The 21,010-nt window shown below is 40.0% G+C and overlaps 1 protein-coding gene across 1 annotated transcript in view; it reads left to right on the top strand.

The window, feature by feature from the left end:
* Pxdnl (peroxidasin-like) overlaps positions 1 to 21,010 on the top strand; it is a 449,058-nt gene that overhangs the window by 365,142 nt on the left and 62,906 nt on the right. Inside the window, exon 18 of the mRNA XM_013520015.1 lies at positions 1 to 738. Coding sequence (XP_013375469.1) covers positions 1 to 738 — 738 coding nt within the window. The remainder of the gene's footprint in view (positions 739 to 21,010) is intronic.

Here is a 21,010-nt window from a genome sequence, read left to right as displayed (position 1 = left end):
CTCCGCGGGCCCGGCCTCCGCGTGCCGCGGGCCCTGCTTCCTGGCCGGGGACGCGCGCGCCAACCTGCACCCGGCCCTGACGGCCTTGCACACCCTGTGGTTCCGGGAGCACAACCGGCTGGCCGCGGAGCTGTCCGCGCTGAACCCGCACTGGGACGGAGACACCCTCTACCAGGAGGCCAGGAAGATCGTGGGCGCAGAGCTGCAGCACATCACCTACAGCCACTGGCTGCCCAAGGTCCTGGGGCCGCCCGGCGTGGAGATGCTGGGGGAGTACCTGGGCTACGACCCGGGCGTGAACGCAGGCATCACCAACTCCTTTGCCACGGCCGCCTTTCTTCAGTTTGAGCACGCGCTGCTCAACCCCGTTCTTTATCGACTGAACGACACCTTCGGCGAAATTCCCGAAGGCCACCTCCCACTCCACAAAGCTTTCTTTTCACCGTCCAGAATAATCAAGGAGGGTGGGATCGATCCACTACTGCGAGGGCTCTTCGGCGTGGCTGCTGATTTGCGGGTACCCTCCCCGCTCCCCAGCCTGGAGCTGACCGACCAGTGGTTCTCCAGCGCTCGCGCGGTGGTCGTGGATTTCGCTGCCACCAGCATTCAGAGGGGCCGAGACCACGGGATCCCGCCCTACGTGGACTTCAGAGTTTTCTGCAATCTAACTTCCGCTGAGAGCTTTGAGGATCTTCAAAATGAAATTAAAGATTTAAGGATTAGACAAAAACTGAAAAAGTAAGTATGGAAATGTTACCCCTGATCCGAACACGTCTTGGAAAAGGTGAAAGAGCTAAAGCGCATTTTGTGGGGGTGGAAGTTGGTTTCCTGGAGAAGTCATTGAGGAACCTTGAAGAGCTGTTATTTGTGGAGAAGTTTAACATGAAAGAAAGGGTTCTCCCCGAACTGAAATCCTAGGTTATGCTCGGTTGTCTCTCCACTGCTTTCAGAAGTGCAAACATTTCTGCCTTCTGTTAGCAGGGAGTACATTTTAATTAGAAGAGGAGACCTAGGCATACCTGATTCATTTTTCTTCTGCAGAAATCCAAGCAAGGCCATCAAATCTGAGGTAAGGTGATAAAGAAAACTGCTATCATATAGTCCTAGTTAGTCAGAGAGCCAAGCAGAGGAAATGTAAACAATTTTTTTTTTTTTTTTGGTTAAAAGAACAAATAGTTCTAAATATATCAACAGATATAAGTTGAGGCTTTTCATCCCATTTATAATGCCTTTTGGTAGCAGCATTATATTTTTCTAAATGTGAGATTCAAATTTTCTTTGAAGTTACAAGCCCAAACAAAACCCTTCCAGAAAACAGCTTTAACCATTCCTCACATTCACAGCTCTTTGTCCTAAGTATAGGAAACGTTTCATTAAGATTTTGCTACAGTAGGTCAAATCTAGACTAAAATATTTACTTGCAAATTAAGATCTATTAATATGAAATCTTTCAGAGATATTTAAAATTGTTTGCAAATAATAAGCCAGTTGTTTTATGCTACTGCAATAAAACAGTCGATATGAATATATGTGGAATATGAAACTGAAAAACATATTAAAACAAATCAGAACATCATGCAAGTTGAATTTACACATTTCTACAGGAAAGGACTTTGAGTTTAGATTCAGAGAGACCTGGTTTAAGTCTCTGTTTTACCACTTGTTAGTAGTGAGAGCTTATGAGAAATATCTGCATAGTTTTGAATCTCAGAATAAAATGAGAAGGCAGTTTCTCTTTTAAGTATTAGGTTACCTAAACTGCAGCAGATTCCTTGCCCAGTCCCTGCTGCGTCAAAGACAGTCAATAAGTGTTTGCTGTAGATGCTGAGTTCTAATGTTCTGTGGTTATTAAGCTCATTATATTGCTCATCTGCTGAGGTCCAGCCCTTGTGAGGTGGTAGAACCCAACATGAAGGCCACCATGTGCAGGCAGAAAAGAGCCTGGCGGCACGCAGAGGGTGCAGCAGGCTGTGATCACTGGGGAAAGCGCTGAAGGGAGGTGGGAGTTAAACTCTGGCAGCAGGAAGCTGGGACACGGAAAGTATGTGGAAGTCTCACAGCAAGCTACTGATAAAAGACAGCTTTTAGCCAGACATAGTGGCACAAGCCTCCAGAAGCCGAGCCAGGAAGATTTCAGGTTCATGGCCAGCCTGGGCAGTTTAGCAAGATCACGCCCCAAAATAAAGTTTTTAAAAGTGCTGGGGGTATAGCTTAGAGGTGGAGTGCTCACTGAGCTCATGTTTGGGAGCAGTCCTGGAAAACTATGCACTCTACTAGGGAGAGGCTAGGATGGAGGAACTCATGGGTCATCTAGGTGGAGTACGAACATGGCTTGGATACACACTGTGGCAGTGATGAAATCTTATGAGAATTTTAAATGTGTGGTGTGGGCAGATTATCTAAATTGAATAAAACTGGGGCATAGCTCATTTATTTTATTTAACTTATACTGGTAGTTAATTTGCAAATCCCCTGCAAATTACACAGTACTAGTAGTGTTTCTTCCTGAAAATTCTATGTCCCAATGTCCTCCTACACTCTGTCGTCTAATGTGGAACAGAGCAGGCTCCACCATGGGCTGGACCTGTCCTCTCAGTGTCCTGTGTGAGGAGTCACTGGCCCTTCAGATGAACAACAGCCTGATGCACTGAGGATTGACGCACACAGCTGCATTTCTGTTTGGTCTTTTCAGATATTTGAGGATCTTAGCACCGAGATCCTTTGCATCTGGGAGATGTTATCCTTGCCTCAGGCAATGTTTAAACCAGGGGACTGCTCAGCCCTGTGGAGGAGATTAGCACGGACCAACATTAATCGATTGTGGGGGCTCAGGAGGATGAGCTGGGCTGCTTTTCCTTGAGGCTGTTCCAAGCCCCCAAGTCTACCCTTTGATTCACAGCACATTTGTGAAATATCCACTATAGACTTACTCAACTATGAGTACAAAATAAATACATTGGAATGGTTTTTACAGTCTTGACCTGCCAATCAGTAAACTGCAGTGTCTCAGGCACAGATTATGCTGATGAAAATGGCATGACTTTAAATATCCTAATTTACGTAGTATTTTAAACTCTATCCTGCTATATTTTTCCTTTTGTATTAATTTAGAAGCACACTTTACGAGTTTGTTTTTAGATAACTTCAGCTTTGGAAATGGGGAGAGTATGCATCAATGAAGCAACAAAATACAGAAGTTTCAGTACAGAATTTTCAATACAGAAAGCATTGAAAACTTTCTGTTCTGTGTCATTAGTACAGATTGAAGAAAAATTGGATAAGTCCAGGAATCATAAAAATAACATGTGGGCACATTTTACAGAGTTTAACTGCATACTTTTGAGAGTACATGTAGCTTACGATGTGTGTAAAATGTGTTTTCTTTCTTCCTTATTGCTTCTTTGGTCATTGATTTGCTGGTTTGACTTTGGGGGAGCCGTTAGCATGAACTATACCCCTGCTAATTCTTTTCATGATTACAGGGTTGTTCCGATAGAGCAATAGGAATTTTCTATCTAGGCAATGGTATGAAGATAGATCTTTTTCTTTTTTTGTTTTTTTTTCCGGTACTGGGAATCGAACTCACAACCTTGCACTTGCCAGGCAGGCGCTGTGCCACTGAGCTAAATCCCCAGCCCCTTAGGTCTTTTTCTATATGTTTATACAAATCCTTAATGGATGACAGTTAAATAACATGCCAGCCATTTACTGCAATTTTTGACCCTTGTCATGACTAATCTTCTTCAAACAGTGAATTTAGTTTTCACAGGAAAAGTCCTCTTCTCTTTTTCACCAATAGATCACCATTTTACATAATATATAATTAAATAACATAATTAAAATCCCAAGTACAGCTGTGACAAGAAGTAGGAATCGGTCCTCACTCGTCAGGGTTCTGGGAGAGGAGAGGGTCAGTCAGTGCACATTTCTGTGGAGGAAAAAGTTCTTTAAAATAGCTGGACAAAGATGGCCAAGTGTACAAGCTTTGTGAGAATAAAATACCTTTAGGATAAATGGAAGGGTTGTATTTGATATTATAAAATTAAGAGAAAACCCTTCAGGTAATATGTGATAACAGCAAGACTCCTCCCTGTGTCAGAGGCTTGATCCTTTTTACCTGGTCAGGAAAACTGTCTTACATGATCATGGATTATTTAAACAAGTTTTCTTATCTCCTCAGTAAGATGAAGTTGTTTCATTAAATGATTCCTGTGTTGGTTTATTTTTAAGATTATAGAATTCTTCAGGTCATTACTACCAAAGTGATAGACTGAAGTAATATTTTAAAAGATACTCTTTTCTTAATAAATTATTTTGCACAGCTCATAATGCCTTCCTGTTCCAGGAATACTTGCACTGATTTGTGTCATTACATCCACAAGGCAAATGATTTCCCACTTCAGTTAATGTTGAAGGCTTCTGTCAGTTTCTATCCCAGAAGTAAGATCTGATTTTCTTCTCATCCTCTGCTAGGACCTCCAGAGTGGCTCTCTGAGGTTTTATAAAAGGCAGAACAACAATACATGCAAGTCTGTGCTAAGACTTTTCTTTCAACGATGAAATGAGTCTGTCACAGTAGCACTGACCTGTCACAGGAAAGGCACACGGTATGGCCATGTCATTGTCCTTCATCTCACTCCAGTGAGGCTTGCTAGACCCTGGCCTTCTAGCGGGAGCTAATGGCATGGGGCTTGGGGCCACCAACTGCAGGAAGCATTTGTCTGAGAAGGTGGTATGTGTCAGTCCAGTGGTGCTGTGTTACAGAAATACTTGAGACTGGGTCAGTTATAAAGGACCGACATTTATTTCTCTCACACTTCTGGAGGTCTGGAGTTGACCATTGCCCTGGTGTGTTTGGGGTCTAGTAGGAACTTCTGTCTCTTTCCAAGATGCACCTTGAACACTGCACACTCCCGTAGTCGATGGGATCCAAAGGCAAAAGGAACACATGCTGGACGAAGACTCTTTCACAACGTTCTGATCCTGTTAGTCAGCTCCTACCATCCATCACACTGGGGATTAAGTTTCAACTCAACTTTGGAGACACGCATTCAGACTATAGCTGCAGTCCTAAGGGGAAGTGCTGATTATCTGTGAAAGAGTGTTACCTGTAAGGATGATGGCAGAGGTGATTTGAGATTTAAAGCTGACAGGGTAGGGGTGGTGTGAAAGCAAGGGAAGCAAAAGCTGCAGGTCTTCGCACAAAGGCGTCAAATTGTAGAATTAGAGGCAGACTCATCCCACTTCAGTGATATTAAGACTTGTCAGGAAAAGACACATTTTTCTTAATTAAAACTGGAAAGAGAACCCTGATTCTTAAGTTATGTGGCAGTGCAGGGGAGCTGGAAGAGGCAGGTGGGAACAGTGTGACCTCCGTTCTCCTCAGTTTACCCCTCCTGTATCCAAAGACTCACAGCCTTTGGTGAAATGCACACATTTCTTAGTGCCAACAGCTCAGGGAAGTTTTCTTGTTGTTGTTGTTTTTAATCAAAAGTGTTTTGTTTCTTAAGGAGCTCGCTTTACTCAAAGACCATGTGAAACTGAATAATTATCTTTTAATGGGATTATTCTTGCTGTCAAGAACCATAGTGGCTATTTCTTTTTATTCTTTCCAAAACATATTATAATGAGCAGAATGTGAAGATTAATTATCCATTGAGTAGTGAACATACATTCTCAGAAAATGGCTGTTTTTAAAGCTACTTTCAAATCCTCTTTTTGAAAATGGAATATGTATTTTTTTGTGTGGGGGTTAGTATTGGTTGCGAGTGAGTGCAAGTTTACCTGTCACCTGTTATCATAGGCATGCGTAGCGGTGTCAACTTTAAAAAAGAGTAGGCTACAATTCACCAGTTAAGTCCCTTATATTCAGTATGTCCTATCTTATAACTGCTTCATTCAATAATATTAAAAATGAACATGTAGCAAACCCTTAATTTCTTCCCTCATAGGCTTCCAAAAGTTCAAACTCCATGAGGCTTTCTTCTCAATAGTTTCTGCCATAATCTGTCTCCCTATGGCTTTCCCCTACGGGCATGGCTTTGCTTCCTCAGGGTTCCCGGTTCTAGTCTTCTCTGAGGAGCTTCTGCACGCTCCTGTTCATGTTCTCCTTTCAGAACTGTTCATCAGCAGAGACTTTGACCTGCGCCTCTGCTGAGAGCTTATTGCATCGGTCTCACCCAGTGCAACTTCGTTTGGTAGCTGTCGAACCGTGATTTTTAATGATTTTATTCACAACCATCTCACAAATCTCATAGAAGTTATGAACTTTCTTTTAAAAAATACAGCATAAAACAACACACACACACACACACACACACACACACACACACACACATACCCCTAAGTATATTTTCAGAGGACTTCCTAGAAGCCCGTTGTGGACCTTGTTGTGCTTCTGGTTCCACATCCATCCTGAGTTAGCATCCTTCCTCCTCTCTTGCCGCAGGAAATAGATGCTTCAGATACCTTCAGAAGGCTTCTCTCTGGGACACAAAGAGGTCCCACACTGGAAACTACCATCTGGTCTTAGTCAAGGAAACCCTGTTTTCTGGCCCATTTGGAGGGGGTAATTTTGCTCTGTAAGTCACAGAAGGTACTGGGTTGAGTAAAGGTAGCTGAGCCTCATGAGGAAGGCTCTCTCACAGTTCCAAATTCACCAACAATCGTCCATGGCTAGCACAACAATCTGGAGTACCATATATATTCTAAAATTTATCAGTGTACCATATTCTACAATGATACCAAGTTATATTTTGTAATTCCAACTGCCACTTGTAGAGCCTTCCCATTCCTCCTGGTCATTTCATTCCATCATCTTTCTGCCTTTCTAGAGAACACACTAAGTGAATGACAAGTTATATCCTCCTTGGTGACAGGTAACGTGTCTAATTTATCTTTGAATCCCTAGAGCTCAGCCTGGGGCCAGCGTGCAGTAAGGACTCACGAGATGACAGATATTTCATTAGCGGAAGTGTGACCTGCTTGTATGAGGCTGATGCTCTTAGTCCCTTAAGATTGTTTATTTGAAAACTGTTTTCCCCTGGTACTGGAGAAAAACCAAAACCAAAAAAAAAAAAAAAAACTGTTTTCCATTTTAAGCCCCTGTTCAAGAGAGTTTTCTTAGATAAAAACTGCATTTTTACACCTACCCATAGCAATTTATTTTTCAACTAATATTTAATGACTCTGATTAACTCTAATGTACCATAACTTTGTATACCAATGAATGACCAGCTACAACGGAGAAAACTACATATGTATTTGATTCTTTCATTACCTTCACTTCAATTTCAAAACAAATTAAAATGCGTACACACACACACCAATCAAAACTCAGTCAACTGTGTAGCCCAGCAATATGGGGGACACAGTACAGAGCAAAAGGAAAGTGACAAGAGGCCAATTAAAAATCAGCCTGTCAGGGTCTGGGGATTTAGCTCAGCGGCAAAGTGCCTGCCTGGCAAGTGCAAGGTCGTGAGTTCGGTTCCCGGTACCGGAGAAAAGCCAAAAAACAAACAAACAAAGAAAAATCAGCCTGTCAGTTATGCCCAAAGCTTTACTTCTTAGAAGGCACTTGTTTAGCAAAAACAGAATGCAAAATAATTACTTGGACATTTTAAAGGATGACATTCAATGCCGATTGTGTGGATTTTATAGTGGTGAGCTTTAGTATAGTATTACAATATACATCATCTATGACTTAGTTTTACATAGCATAGATGTTTTGCATATAATTTTGGAAACAAAAGATGCATACTTTCTTTAATATTCATATATGTCCTTTCCCAAGATTCTATTTCTCCCCACACCTTTAAAAATAGTTTGGTATTATGCTATTTTATAATTGTAATAATTCAACGGAAGAAATACCTACCAAAATGCTATCAAATGTTAACACTTACAAAAATGAAAACACTGTTATGCAGTTGTTGATAGTTCTAAAAAGTATCAAATTTCAACAAATGCTTTATAGAAAACATTTTTTATTTTAAAGAGAATAATAAAAAAGAACAATAGCAAAATAACAACAACATAGACAAAAAATAAAACAAAGCAAAAACAATACAAATGATATGGGGTTTCAGGACAAAATGATAGGAATTAACAGTGGTTGTTATATTACATATTGTTATCTTCAACGACCTTGCTCACATTACCAGACGTAAGAATGCCAGATTGATCAAACCATTAAAGAGAAGAAAAAATATACTCACAAAACACAAACTTAGTTTCAAACTTAAACTTTGTTTTGCCAAAACGTATACCTCTGATTGAAGTTTAATGCATTTTTCTTAGTATCACTAAAATTGAATAAATTGAAATAAACATTTTAACTGGAGTTATTTGGTAAAAGTAGCACAGTACAATGCTTGTAGGTTAAGTGTGCCATTGATGGCTTTAAACAGTACTTATATCTGTATGGACATCACCTCTGTGAAGACAAAGAACATCTTTATTGCTCCAGAGTCACCTTCCCATCCTCACAGGCGATCTTTCCCCCTAGACCATTCCTAGCAACCACAGATGAGCTTCATGTTATTGTAGATTAATTTTCTTTGTTCCAGAACTTCACATGAATTGAATCATGTTGTCTGTGCTCTTAGGCTTGGGTTATTTTGTTCAGTGTGTTTTAAAAAGTTAATCCTTGCTGTGAGGTATACCAGTAGACCATATATTGTTTTGTTGATTGTGAGAAACATTGCTTGTAGATACAAATTTTTGCTCATTCATTCACCTGGGATGGCCATTTGTTCCCAGTTTTCATCTTCCCAAGAACACCCATCTGCAATATCTTCATTGAGGATCTGTGTTTCTATTTCTCTTGAATAAATGCCTAAGAGTATAATTTCCTGGTAACTTGGTAACTCGATGTTTAACTTTGTAAGAAACTGCCAAATTGTTACCAAAAGTGGTTCTTAATATTATTCACTCCCACTGCAATGTAGAAGAATTTATTTTCACTGTATCTTCTCTCCTGTCTGTTCTTCAAGTTGGAAATTCTCTATTGATCTTTCAAGCTCATGGGCTCTTTCTGCTGTCATCTTCGATCTCCTGTTATGCACATCAAGTTTTCATTTTCACAGTCGTCTTACTAGTTCTTGAATTTACATCTCTTTTATGATTCCCAATTCTCTTCTGAGAGTTTTCTAAATATGAGCTCAGTAAGAGTGCATCTCCTTTAATTTTCTGAATACATGGATAATAGCTGTTGTAATGTGCTTTTCTGATAAATTAAACTTTACAGACAACATTTCAGGGTTAATTACTACTTGCTACTTGTTTTCTTAAGTGTGGATCCCATTTTTAGCTTCTTTGTGTGTTTTGTAGTTTCTGAGTGCATACCAGCTGCTGTGATTCCACCTGACAGCGGCACTGGCTTTGCTTTACGCTTTGAGTGGAACGGTGCAAAGCCCTGCGGCTCACCTAAGCTTTGTTGATATGGCGTTTCCAACCTCTGCACTCTGATTCCCATGCAGATCTTGGCGGAGGCTTTGTGGCATTAATATTATTATTAAGGCCAAGAGATAGACAAGCAGTAGACAGGGTAGGCACCTGAGTAAACTGAAAATAAACCCTGGGAAAATATGAACACGAAGGGAAAGAGCCCCCGGAAGCCGGAGACTAAGGAAACGGAGTTCTTCTGATGGCAAGCATTCTTCTGATGGCAGACTGAAAAGGACAACCCAGTTTGAAAGGACAAGGGCCTGAGTAAACCGAGACAGGCTGTGGGAAGCTGGGGGGCAGGGGCAGTCTGCTCCTCCTGGTGTCAGAAGCCTGAGTTAAAAGTGGCATTCTCCCTATTTCACCATCTCTGCTCATGTGCCCACCAATGTAACCCCACAAAATGCATACAAAGTCCAGAACTTGGGTGCTGCCCCAGTGACCTCCCTTGGGGCCCCTCTTTTACTTTTACTTTCTAATAAACTATGCTTGGTTGTTCCCTACTGCTGTCCTGTCTGCCTCATTCTTCTTGTCCTAATGACAAGAGCCAAGAGGGAACAATTGGTAACAATATTATTTTAATTTTAGTTTTTATTGGCACGTGTTTGCATCCATATTGCTTACATTCCTCATGGGAAGTTGGTACATGTGCGTAACATCTTAATTCTGGCTTTTGTTTGTTTTGGGTTTTTTTTTGTTTTGTTTTGTTTTTTGTTTTTGTCTTCTTGAGACAGGGTCTCGCTGTGCAGTTCAGGCTGGCCTTGAGCTCACTTTGTGGCCCAGGCTGGTCTCGAACTCGCAATGATCCTCCTGCCTCAGCCTCCTGAGTGCTGGGATTACAGATGTGCACCCAGCCTCTTAATTCTGTTTTTCACTGCCTTCTCCTCTTCCTCTGCCCTCCCTCCAGTGTCTTGTCCTTCCCTCTTACAAAGATCTTGGTTTTAAACTTTTTCAACTGTGTTTTGTAACTGAGCACAGTGATTTTACCTCTTGATCAGTCCAAAATTGATAAGCACAACCTAGGGAGAAAAGAGCATAGAGAGGTTTATTCCTTGCAGCAACTGAGGAGCACACTAGGAATCAGGTCCAAAAGCAGTGTCTAAGCTGCTGACAAAACAAGGTGTTGTCACTGGGGAAATTCATACCTGTTTAGGCAGGAGAGACTCCCGATGACAGGCAGAATGTCACCTTTTTGTTTTTTTTTTTTTTTTTTTTTGTCTTTTTGAGACAGGGTCTCACTATGCAGTTCAGGCTGGCCTTGAGCTCACTTTTTAGCCCAGGCTGGTCTCGAACTTGCAATGATCCTCCTGCCTCAGCCTCCTGAGTTCTGGGATTACAGGCGTGCGCCACCACACCCGGCAGAGTGGCACCTTCTTAAGCTTGCTCGGTTTGATACCATACCACTTTATACACCTAATGTTCAAAAAATAGCAAATCAAAAACCCCTGAGTGGAGAATTTTAATAGTATGAGCAAAGTTGCTTCTAGGTCACCACAAAGGTTGGTTAAGGATGGTTTAGCTAGCAGAGTTCACTTCTCATCACATTGTAAGTTTCTCTTAAAAGAAAAAGCGACTTTAGTGGTAGCTTACAGGCATTGGAAGGAGTCTCTGAAAATACCAGCTTAAGGGCTCAAATATTTGTTTAGGTCTTATAGGGATAGAACTCACCTTAAGACTTGGCGTGCTGGCCCTTGGACGTCAGCCTGGGGAGTTACTGAGGTGTTAAAGGGTCTTCCCGGTCTGATTCAACTCTGACAGCAGCTGCTCTTGAGAGTCTTGAGTCTTGGTGGTTGCTGCAAGTTAAGTGCTGGCCAGGTCAGCCCCTCCCCTCCCCACAGGGAACAGGTGTCTGTCCTCTTCTACCACAGGTCCTGCCTCTGGTGACAGAGTCCAGAGGGCAGAGGCAGCAGCCGTTCACTGTGCTGGGATCTCAGCACCTTGCACAATGTTGTTTTCTGTCCCCCAGACAGAAAGCAGTGCCACGGTCACTTGCTTTCTTTGGTTCCGGCTCTTCAGTCTCTGCTTTCTCTTAATCAGTCCTTGAAAACCACAGGCTCCTGTCTTTGTCCTTTTTCGTCATTGTTTATAATGGAAAGGCAGATCTTCTAATGACACCAGAGTCAGACACAGAATCTAGCAGTCACTCTAAATTAAATGTTTTTCTAGCCTGTATGTTCTGTATCAGTGCAGTTGTTCAAATAAACACTTTTATCTGACTTTAGCCCATACTTGTGGCTTTTTCCTGCTGACACCGGCGTGTTCACATCAGCTGTGCGTGTCCCACTGCAATGCGTTTCTGTCACATGGCATTGGATTTATAGCAACATATAGATCAGACATGTCACTTCTCCCTTGAAAACATCACAGGAGTTTCTCTTTCTAATTAGATGATGAAAAACAATGTGGTTTAGAACTAATCCCCCAAGACCGCAGTCCTAATCTAAATATTCACCCATATTTCTGTCCTTTCCAAATAAAATTTAAGGTGTCTTTGGTTTAATTATGCTCAGGTTCACTTTTCCCTTTGTTCTGAGAATGTAACTTTCTTCTTGGACTGTATGCTTTGGTGAAAGCCATTCCCTCTACCTGGAAAACATTTTTGTCCTGTTCCTACTTAACCTTTTCTGTCTTCTGGACTTAAGGCTAATTTTTCCTCAGGAATTCTGCCATTTTGCTACATGTTTGTATTAAAATATAGTCGTTACAACTATTTGTGTGCTTAACTTCTTTGATAAAGTATAACCCTTCAGGAGGGAAATATCATCATCTTAAACTTTCTCCCATGCATGTCCTTTAACCTTGGTTCCTTATAAATATTTGTTAAACAAGCAGAAAGATTAATGAATGGATTTCATAAACTTTTAATTTTGCAATTGTTTCTGAGGTCTCTTAATATCTGTGGCCTTTGACTAAAGCCTTGACCGTGTAAATAATTGGTATTAAAAACAATTCTCAGGGGGCTGGGGATTTAGCTCAGTGGCAAAAGCGCCTGCCTGGCAAGCGCAAGGTCATGAGTTCGGTTCCCGGTACGGGAGAAAAACCAAAAAAAAAAAAAGCAAAACAAAACAAAAAAACACTTCTCAAAGTAGGGAACAAGAAACTCAAATAACAACTACAAAAAACCCTTAACAGTATAATTTTTTTCGGACATGAATACTAACAAATGAAAACACTGGAATTGATTTGATACCCATTTCTAGTTGAGCAACTGAAGATCCGAATTTTTGGTGGGCAAGCTCATTTTTCTCAGTTCAGAGTCTTGCTGACTAGGAATAGTGCCCTGTAGACAGTCCCAGGACAGCAGCAGATCAAAAGATGTTCTCAACTTTTTATTTATGATCCTAAATTCATTTTACCATCTTGAGTTTTAGATTTTTATTTACATGTAATAATTGCATATATTTATGGACCACAGTATGATATTTCAGTACACCTCTATGCAAGGTATACTAGACAATAAGGGTCATTTGCATATTATGCCTTTAATTGAAACCTTTGAGCTCCTCTCCTGCAGTCCTTGGAAAGATCTGTGATAGTTTATTATGAGCTGTGTCCTTCCCACCGCGCTGTGGAGCCCTGGAGCTTCATTCCCCCTCTCTGACTCTGCTCTGATACCCATTGTCCATCCTCCCTTCATCCTTCTTCTCCTGCCCTTCCCAGGCTGTCATTGTCACTGTATGACACTGAGACTGACTTTTTGCAGCACCCAGATAAGAGTGAGAACATGAATATCAAACTGAATATATGTGCATTCATACATGATGGGTGTGTACAGAGCACCACGGGGCAAGAGTCGGGGAAACATTCATCAAAATACTTAAAAATAAAGGGCAACATGTAGGTTCGCAGGCAGCAGGTGAGAAGTGACTAAAATATTTTTAGTGGAATTAGGAGTTCTATCTTATTTTGGACTATCTTGACGAGTAGATAAACAGTTCCTTAATAAATTGTTTAGTCCAGATTTGAGTTTCCTTATAGCCAGTGGCTCGCAGGCAGTCACTTTGGGGGCCAGGCCAAACAATCCCTTTTGCCCCTGGCCAGGCAGTCTTCTGGACCCTGTGCTGCTCTGTCCTGGATCCCACGCAGCACCTGCCACGGTCCGGCCAGTCAGGCGCCTTGTCTTGGTGCTTGGAAAGGTTTAAAATCTTCAGCCTTGCCGTCCTGATCATAAAGCATATCTGAATGAACCCTAGTCAAATTCTGCCAACCAGCCTCTCCCCTTTCTCTGAAAGCTGTAGGTGGTCCACTGAAACAGCTTTCCCTGGCAGTAGTCCTGCTTACTGCCAATATAGAGAGACCATTTATTTCTCAGAGATCCATTAGTGTCAGTACCTGGAGCAAGAGAAGTGCAGGTAGCCATAAATTAGCTACAATCTCCAGTCATCTGCCCTTAGAAAACCAAGAAAGAAGCAGTGGGTAGCTATAGAACTGTCCTGTGACAATTCCATTACTTGGTGACATTATGCAGTGGATTAAAGGGTGGCAGGTTAAGTGCTCTGAAAGTAAATTGAAGCTTTAAGTGTGGGACTCATTAAATACTGATAGGTTTGTTAAAAGTTTTCTGAAGATCTTTTTTCCCTGCTAAAATGAAGAGTGAGAGACAGAGTGAAGGGAGAGAGAGAGACATGCAGGGCGAGAGTGACCAAGAAAGAAATGCCATTTTTTGTCTGTTTTCTAATGTATCCTCAGTGTTTCCCCTTCTGTCTTGCATGATTCATTTACCCTTTAGCATTGTCTTCTTTTGGAAAATAATGTATTATTTTCACCTTTCACATGCTTTCTTCCACAATTTTCTTTTTTCTTTTTGAATTAAATCTACACTTTACAGTCTTTGTTTTATTTCTCTGATAGCTTTTTAAATTCCTATTTTCTGATGTATTTAATTAAGCATATCTATTTTGGTTCATTTCCTTATGCAGTGAGTAGGCTTCTCTGTCCTCATTGAAGGCCTCGATTTATACATTTCACAGACACTTATAATGTCACTGCTATAAGCCCATATTTGGAGGGAGAGAACTGTGTTCATAAATTACCTTTCCTGCATTTGCTAATCTCTAGGGTGTGAGTGACTAGTGCGATTATGCAGAATTTGTGCTGTCTCAGGAAAGATGTTTTCAATGATGCCTTTCCCAGCATCTGGAAAAGTGTCCACAAAGTCAGGGGAGGGCGTGAAGCCTCTGTACAAACAGAATTTTGGAGCTTTGGTGGTTAGAACTCTAAAACGTTACTGTCATTTGTACTTTAGTAAATCTGCCTTAGGGTAGTTTGTAAATAGATAGACCTACTACAGATACATCTACAAGAAGTACTTTTTCTTTCTTGTTTCAGGCTTTCAACTTGGGTGCATATTTATAACACATGAAGTAGCTATTAAGTTAGTTTTTCATTGCTAAAACTAAGTACCAGAAGTAGACAAATTTTGTAAGAAAAGATCTATTTAGCTTACAGTTTGGAGGCTCATAATTGGGGGCCGTTTGGCAGCACCACATCTAACAGATAACAGTGGTGGGGATTCTTGTGGGAAGAGAGACCCCAGCTCAGAGGAGAAGCCAGAGAGAGGATTAATCTTTTATAGCCACTGGCTTTCCTATGTACTTGCTACAGGGAAACAGCACTCTCTTTCCAGGGTGGTGTTCATCGACCTAAGGACCTATGACTAGGCCCTGTCACTTACAGGTTCTATCAGGTCTCACATCACCACACTTGGGACTGAGTTCTCAACATGTAAACATTTAGGGGACACTCTGATTCCAAACCCAACCCATGGTACCAATGTAGAATGGATGCTGTGTCCATTTGTCTGGGACAATTCTCAGTTACGCCCAGGGTCCCTCCAAGAGGCATCAGTACATGTCAAGTGGTAGAAGCAGGATCCCTTTGTGAGATCCCTGGCAGTACAAGGACTCTGTAAATGGGACTATGGGTCTTGTGAACTTCTGAGAGTAAAAGACAACGTGGTGAATGCCAAAATTTCAAAGTTAAACTTTAAGCCAAGACATCACTGAAACACAGGACTTGGCACACTATTTGCTACCTTCCCTTAGGAACACTTGCTGATACCTCCTCTCAGTAACAGAGGAACAGCTGAAAAATAATACCCTTGATGCAGTTTTCTATTTTATCTCAGCACCCAGGAATTTTACAGTTCATCTTTGCAGTTAGAATTTTCTTGCCTCAAAATGAGATATTCACTTCAAGAAGTTCCCCAAATAGATATTGTATTTTCTTATCAACCTTTAAGATTTTATGGCTGTGATAGCTTTAACCCAATATCAATAATATTTCTTCAAACTTGGTTGGTGTTAGTTGCACAAAGAGAAGTGTTTTGTGGTGTACATCTTCTCTCATTTTGTAAGATGAGAACGTAACATGAGATTTTTTTAAGGAATTCTTCATGCTGAAAAGCAGAATAGTTTGGGGCAGATCTTTTCTATATGCCATGGGCAGTTTCACACTTTCTAGCTTGTCATCTTATGAAGTGATGTTCACTTTCCCAAGGATATACAATTTGCAAGTAGCGAATGCGTATTTTAACCTGAATCTGTATTATTTCAAAGTTTTGGCTTTTAGTCACACATTAGTTGGTTGTGACTGCTGTAATGAATTGCCATAATCTAGATGTCTTAGGATGACTTGGATTTATAATGTTACAGCTCTGGAGGTCAGAAATCTAAAATGGGTCTCACTGGGATATTAGGGCTGCTTCCCCTTCCAAAATCCTTGGGGGAGCATCCATTTCTTTGCCTTTGCAACTTCTACAGGCCACCTGCACTCTTTGGCTTATAGCCCCATCCATCTCACTATTCTCCTTCCCTTTTCCATTCTTGAAGACCTTTGTCCCCAACAATCTGCAACTATCTTTCCATCTTCATATACTTTACTTAATCACATCTCTGAATCTTTTTACCATGCAATGTAACATAGTCACAAATTCTAAGGACTGAGCCATGAACATCTCTGGGTGATGGAGTGAAGTGCATAGCTACTATGCAAAACTCAACGTTGTCAGTGCTTGTTGTGGGGTTTACTTACTTTGTTTATACCATAGAAGGACAACAGAGAAACAATACAGAACAGCACATGTGAGTATCATTGTGAAGGTTCTGTTGTTAGATCACAGGGTTTCACATGCACTGGGGAGCCTTTTATAATCTTTCCTTGTCTCATATTTCTAATCTATAAAACTAGAATAATTAAGCATCTCACCAGTATCTGAGAAGATGGAAGGATTTGATGCATGTCAAACACTTAACAGAGTGCCTACATGCTAGCTGTGTGTGCACACCCGGATGCCATATTTAAAGGATCTGCTTTGTCCTCCAATTATGAGTAGTGCTTGTTAGGAAAACAGAAAACAAAGATTCTCTAAGTACAGGTGGAAAACTTGTCTGCCCGTAGGTAGCAATTTATTCCATTTCCTTTCATAGTAGTATGAAATTTGCATGAAAACTATATTCTACAAGGAAACACAGAGTTGGCTTTAAATTACATAAGGTACATAGGAGGTGAAGGTGTAACTCAGGAGTTTCTTTCACTCAGGAAATACATTTTTAAATGGTTGTGGGTGATCTCTCCTGGATACTCAATCTGTTCCTTATGTTAAAATTACCAAGGAAGTTTGACATCCAGTTTTATGACTACTGAAATGTTATGGTTTGTGCCTAGATGTCCCCCCAAAGCCTCATGCAGTCATGGTCCAATGGGATTAGGGATGTGAGTGGTACATCCGACTTGGGGCAGGCAGTATGCATACAGTATAAGGGAGGGAAAGAGGCTTGCTGCTGCTGTGGTTTCTCCCTTTTTGCGCTGGCTGCTTTTGCTGTTTTCCACCTCCATGAACTGTTGCCATCTGCCATGCACCACTTTGCATTGGAGCCAGCCAGTTATGGACTGAAACCTCCACAAACTCAAATCTCTCCTTCCTTAATTCTGGGCGCCAGGAATTTTGTCTCAGCAATGAGAGAAAATTAGCCAAGACCCAAGGAATTCTGCTTACCCTCACAAAAAAGATGGCAGTGTTGTCACAAATGAAAAATCTGTGCTTTGGGTCATCTAGTTGAGTCAGCTTGTCACCTCAGTAAATGAAGAGAAATCCTAAGAGACCTTCAATCTATGGCTTCTTCATGTGTTGGGTGGGATTGGGAAAAGCAATTGATTTGGTTTTATCTTTTAGGACATAAAGAAAGTAATAACTATTGCTCTGCAAAAATTATAAAATATACAGAAAATATTTCAAGTATTTGTAAAGTATAATAAAAATATGTGAAGTAATATTCTTACCTGCCCTATCCATAATCAATGTGAGGAAAGTGAAGAGTATCAGAAAGTGTACCAGAAACACAACCTGGATGTTTCATTGGGTTCACAGGAATCAACTCCTGATCGTGAGCAAATTGCAAAATCTACCGGGTTTACGCTGCACTAGACATATTACATATTGGTTGAGACACAGGAAACGTAGCATGATCTTAAATGGCTCCAAAAATATTTCTCTTTGCAAAAACTTATAAGCCTGAGACAGACAAAAACTACTTTGAATCAATTGAGAGTGTTTTAAAAACTGAATTAAGTCAGTAATTACTCTCATTCTACATAATGCCAGATGCTTTAGTTGGCCCACATTCTCCATTTCTCATTAACAGTAGTTGGTACTTTATAAGCATTTCTGGCTAGAAGAGACTTTTTTTCTTAGCTTCTACATTCAACGAAGTCATTAACTTTGTTCTATCTTTAATTACCTGAAGTAACATTTGAAAATACAGTTAAAAATTTTAACATAACATTATAATATTGGAATCTTTGTTTTTCCTGAGACATAAAGTAACTTTAAAACAGAAGATAATGTGTTTCATAAGGTGTTTTCCCGAGCCAGGCATGGTGGTGAATGCGTGTAATCCCAGCACTTGGGAGGCTGATGCAGGTTGAGTGCTGTGAGTTCAAGGCCAGCCTGGGCTACATAGTGAGACCCTGTCTCAAAAAGACAAAAAGAGTGTTTTCCTTACTTCTGTTTCAGTGACAGTTTGATACCAAGAAATTTCTTGGCAGGTAACCAGTTCAGTAGAATCAGTCTCATTTCTGCTACAAATATCTAGAAGTCATCAATAAAAGCTAAAAATACAAAGTTAATTTAAACATAAATATCCTTAAAAGAAAGGATAATTCTTACATGCCAGAAAGGAAAAGGGAATGAAAAGCCAAAGAGAAACTGGAAGGTGATGCTGTCTTACTTAAGCATGATATCAATCCTAAGGATCAGAAGTGGAAGTCTGAACACCCACACAGGGCAAGGAGATACCATCTACAGCGTGTGGTAGGCAGAATGCTGAAGTAGCACTTGCTGAAGGCCTGTCTCGTCTCTACAAGAGAAGAATGGAACTAAGGGTCTATTTCTATCAAAAGGAGAAGAAGTTTCTTAATTGAACAGAAGGGGCTGTGACCAAAATGAAGCAAGAAATCCTGTGGGTTTTAATTGAAGTTGCTATTGTATAGGAGCCAGACGTTTTCTCAAAGCCATGATGCTGGGAGAACAAGATGATGAATTAGTGTGGAAAACAGCTCTGGGATGCAGGAAATGCCTGAGATCCTGGCAGAGGGACATGAAAATGGCCGTTATTCCACACCAGCATATACAGTCAGAGAAAAGACAACACAAACTCCTGAGAAGTTTCTCATCCTCACACACATAATTCAGAATTCAATTCAGTAAATGAATATCTACAAAACAGTCACTAGTGAGAAGGAATAAAAGCAATAAAATATGGTAAAAATTTAATCTTTGGAGAATGAAATAATATTAAAGACTATGATTAAATCACACTTAATATATTAAGTAAAACAGTGAGTAGAACCATGTTAAAAGAAAAACAAAGATGAAAAATAAAGATGATTTGAAATATAATTTCAAAACATGGCAGAGTTGAAATTAAAATATCAGTAAAATTTTTTAAAGCAAACTAGATAGAGCTGAATAAAGAATTAGTGAACTAGAAGATAAACTTGAGGAAATCATTCAGCTTATAGTACAGACAGATGAAATGAACAAGGACAATTGACAGACATGGGGAAAAGACTGAAAATGTAAAACAGATTGTATACAGTGTAGTGTAGAAGCTCCAAAAGAAAGAAAACAGGAGCAAAAGGGGTTCAGGAAGAGCATCCAACTTAAGTTGGTTTCCAATTTTGAAAACACACTTGAAATTTATAAGTCAAATGTTTATAGATAAAGATTAAATAGGACTACAGAAAAGAAATGTTTTTCTCATAGCTAGAAAATTCAAGAGACTCCAGTAGCTATCTTCTCTTTTTTTTCTCTCTTCGTCTGTGTGGTCTGTCACCCTCCCATCTATCATCTATCATGGTGTATCAGGCTGACTACTGCCTCTATCATGATATACAGGTATGGTTATAGAGATGTAGAATTCTTTTCTTTTATTTTAAAGAGAGCAGTAAATGATAAAAAAACAAAGAAATAGAACAGTACAAATATCACAAAAATAAATAAATCAAAGCAAGAACATTCAAAGTGATACAGCATCTTAAGACAAAATAATGCAAATCAACAGTGATTGTTACATTACATATAGCTATCCTCAACTACATTGCTTGGATTACCAGATGTAAGAATGAAAGATTGCTCAATGTATTAAAGAGAATAAGAAAATAATTCTTCAATAAAACATTAGACATAATACAGAGTTTCACTAGACAAGATGGTAGGAGTTCACCATTGTAATTCCATTGCATATTGTAACCTTCAGATCAGTTGCTCAGACCACCAGACACAAGCATGCAAGGCAATCAGAACATAAAAATCTTTAAGCATTAACTGTTCATTTCAATACAACATCAGACATCAGTAACACAGTCATAGAGCTATTCATATATATCTATATATCTATATATAGATATATAGATATATATATAGTGCCTTCCTTCTTTCTGTTTTCTTCTTTCCCTCATCCCAATCATTCCTTCTTTTGAGCAATTTCTTTCCCTTTCCTATCATCTGTTGTACGTTTTGAATTTTAACTAGTCTTTCAGGTTCCTACACCAGGGAGACAATATGATGTTTATACATCTGGGTCAGATTTATTTCACTTATGAGTATGGTCTCTAGTTGCATCCATTTACCTACTAAGCCTCGACTTTATCTTTCTTAATAGCTGAGCAATACTCCATTGTATAATAATACCACAACTATTTTATCCTTTCTTCATTCTGTTGTTTTCTTGAAGCTGTGTTCTGTCTTATCTCTTTCTAGAATATCTCTTAGTACTCTTTGTAGGATTGGTTTGGTGCTCATGAATTTCTTCAGTTGTTCTTTATCAGGAAAATATTTTATTTCTCCATTAAATTTGAAGGATAGTTTTGCAGGGTACATCGACCTGGGTTGGAAGTTGTTTTCTTTCAGTACTTGAAACACTTCACTCCAAGCTCTTCTTACCTGGATGGTTTGTGTTGAGAAGTCTGCCATGATTCTGATAGGATTTTCTTGATAGGTGATCTGTTTCTTTTCTCTAACAGCTTTTAATATTCTGAGCTTTTGTTGAGTCTCTGGGATCTTTTT

Source organism: Chinchilla lanigera, unplaced genomic scaffold (assembly GCF_000276665.1).
Source record: "Chinchilla lanigera isolate Chin_1 unplaced genomic scaffold, ChiLan1.0 scaffold00053, whole genome shotgun sequence".
NCBI lineage: Eukaryota > Metazoa > Chordata > Mammalia > Rodentia > Chinchillidae > Chinchilla > Chinchilla lanigera.
The sequence above is the reverse complement of the archived record's forward strand: the minus strand, read 5'-3'. Positions and strand labels throughout refer to the sequence as shown.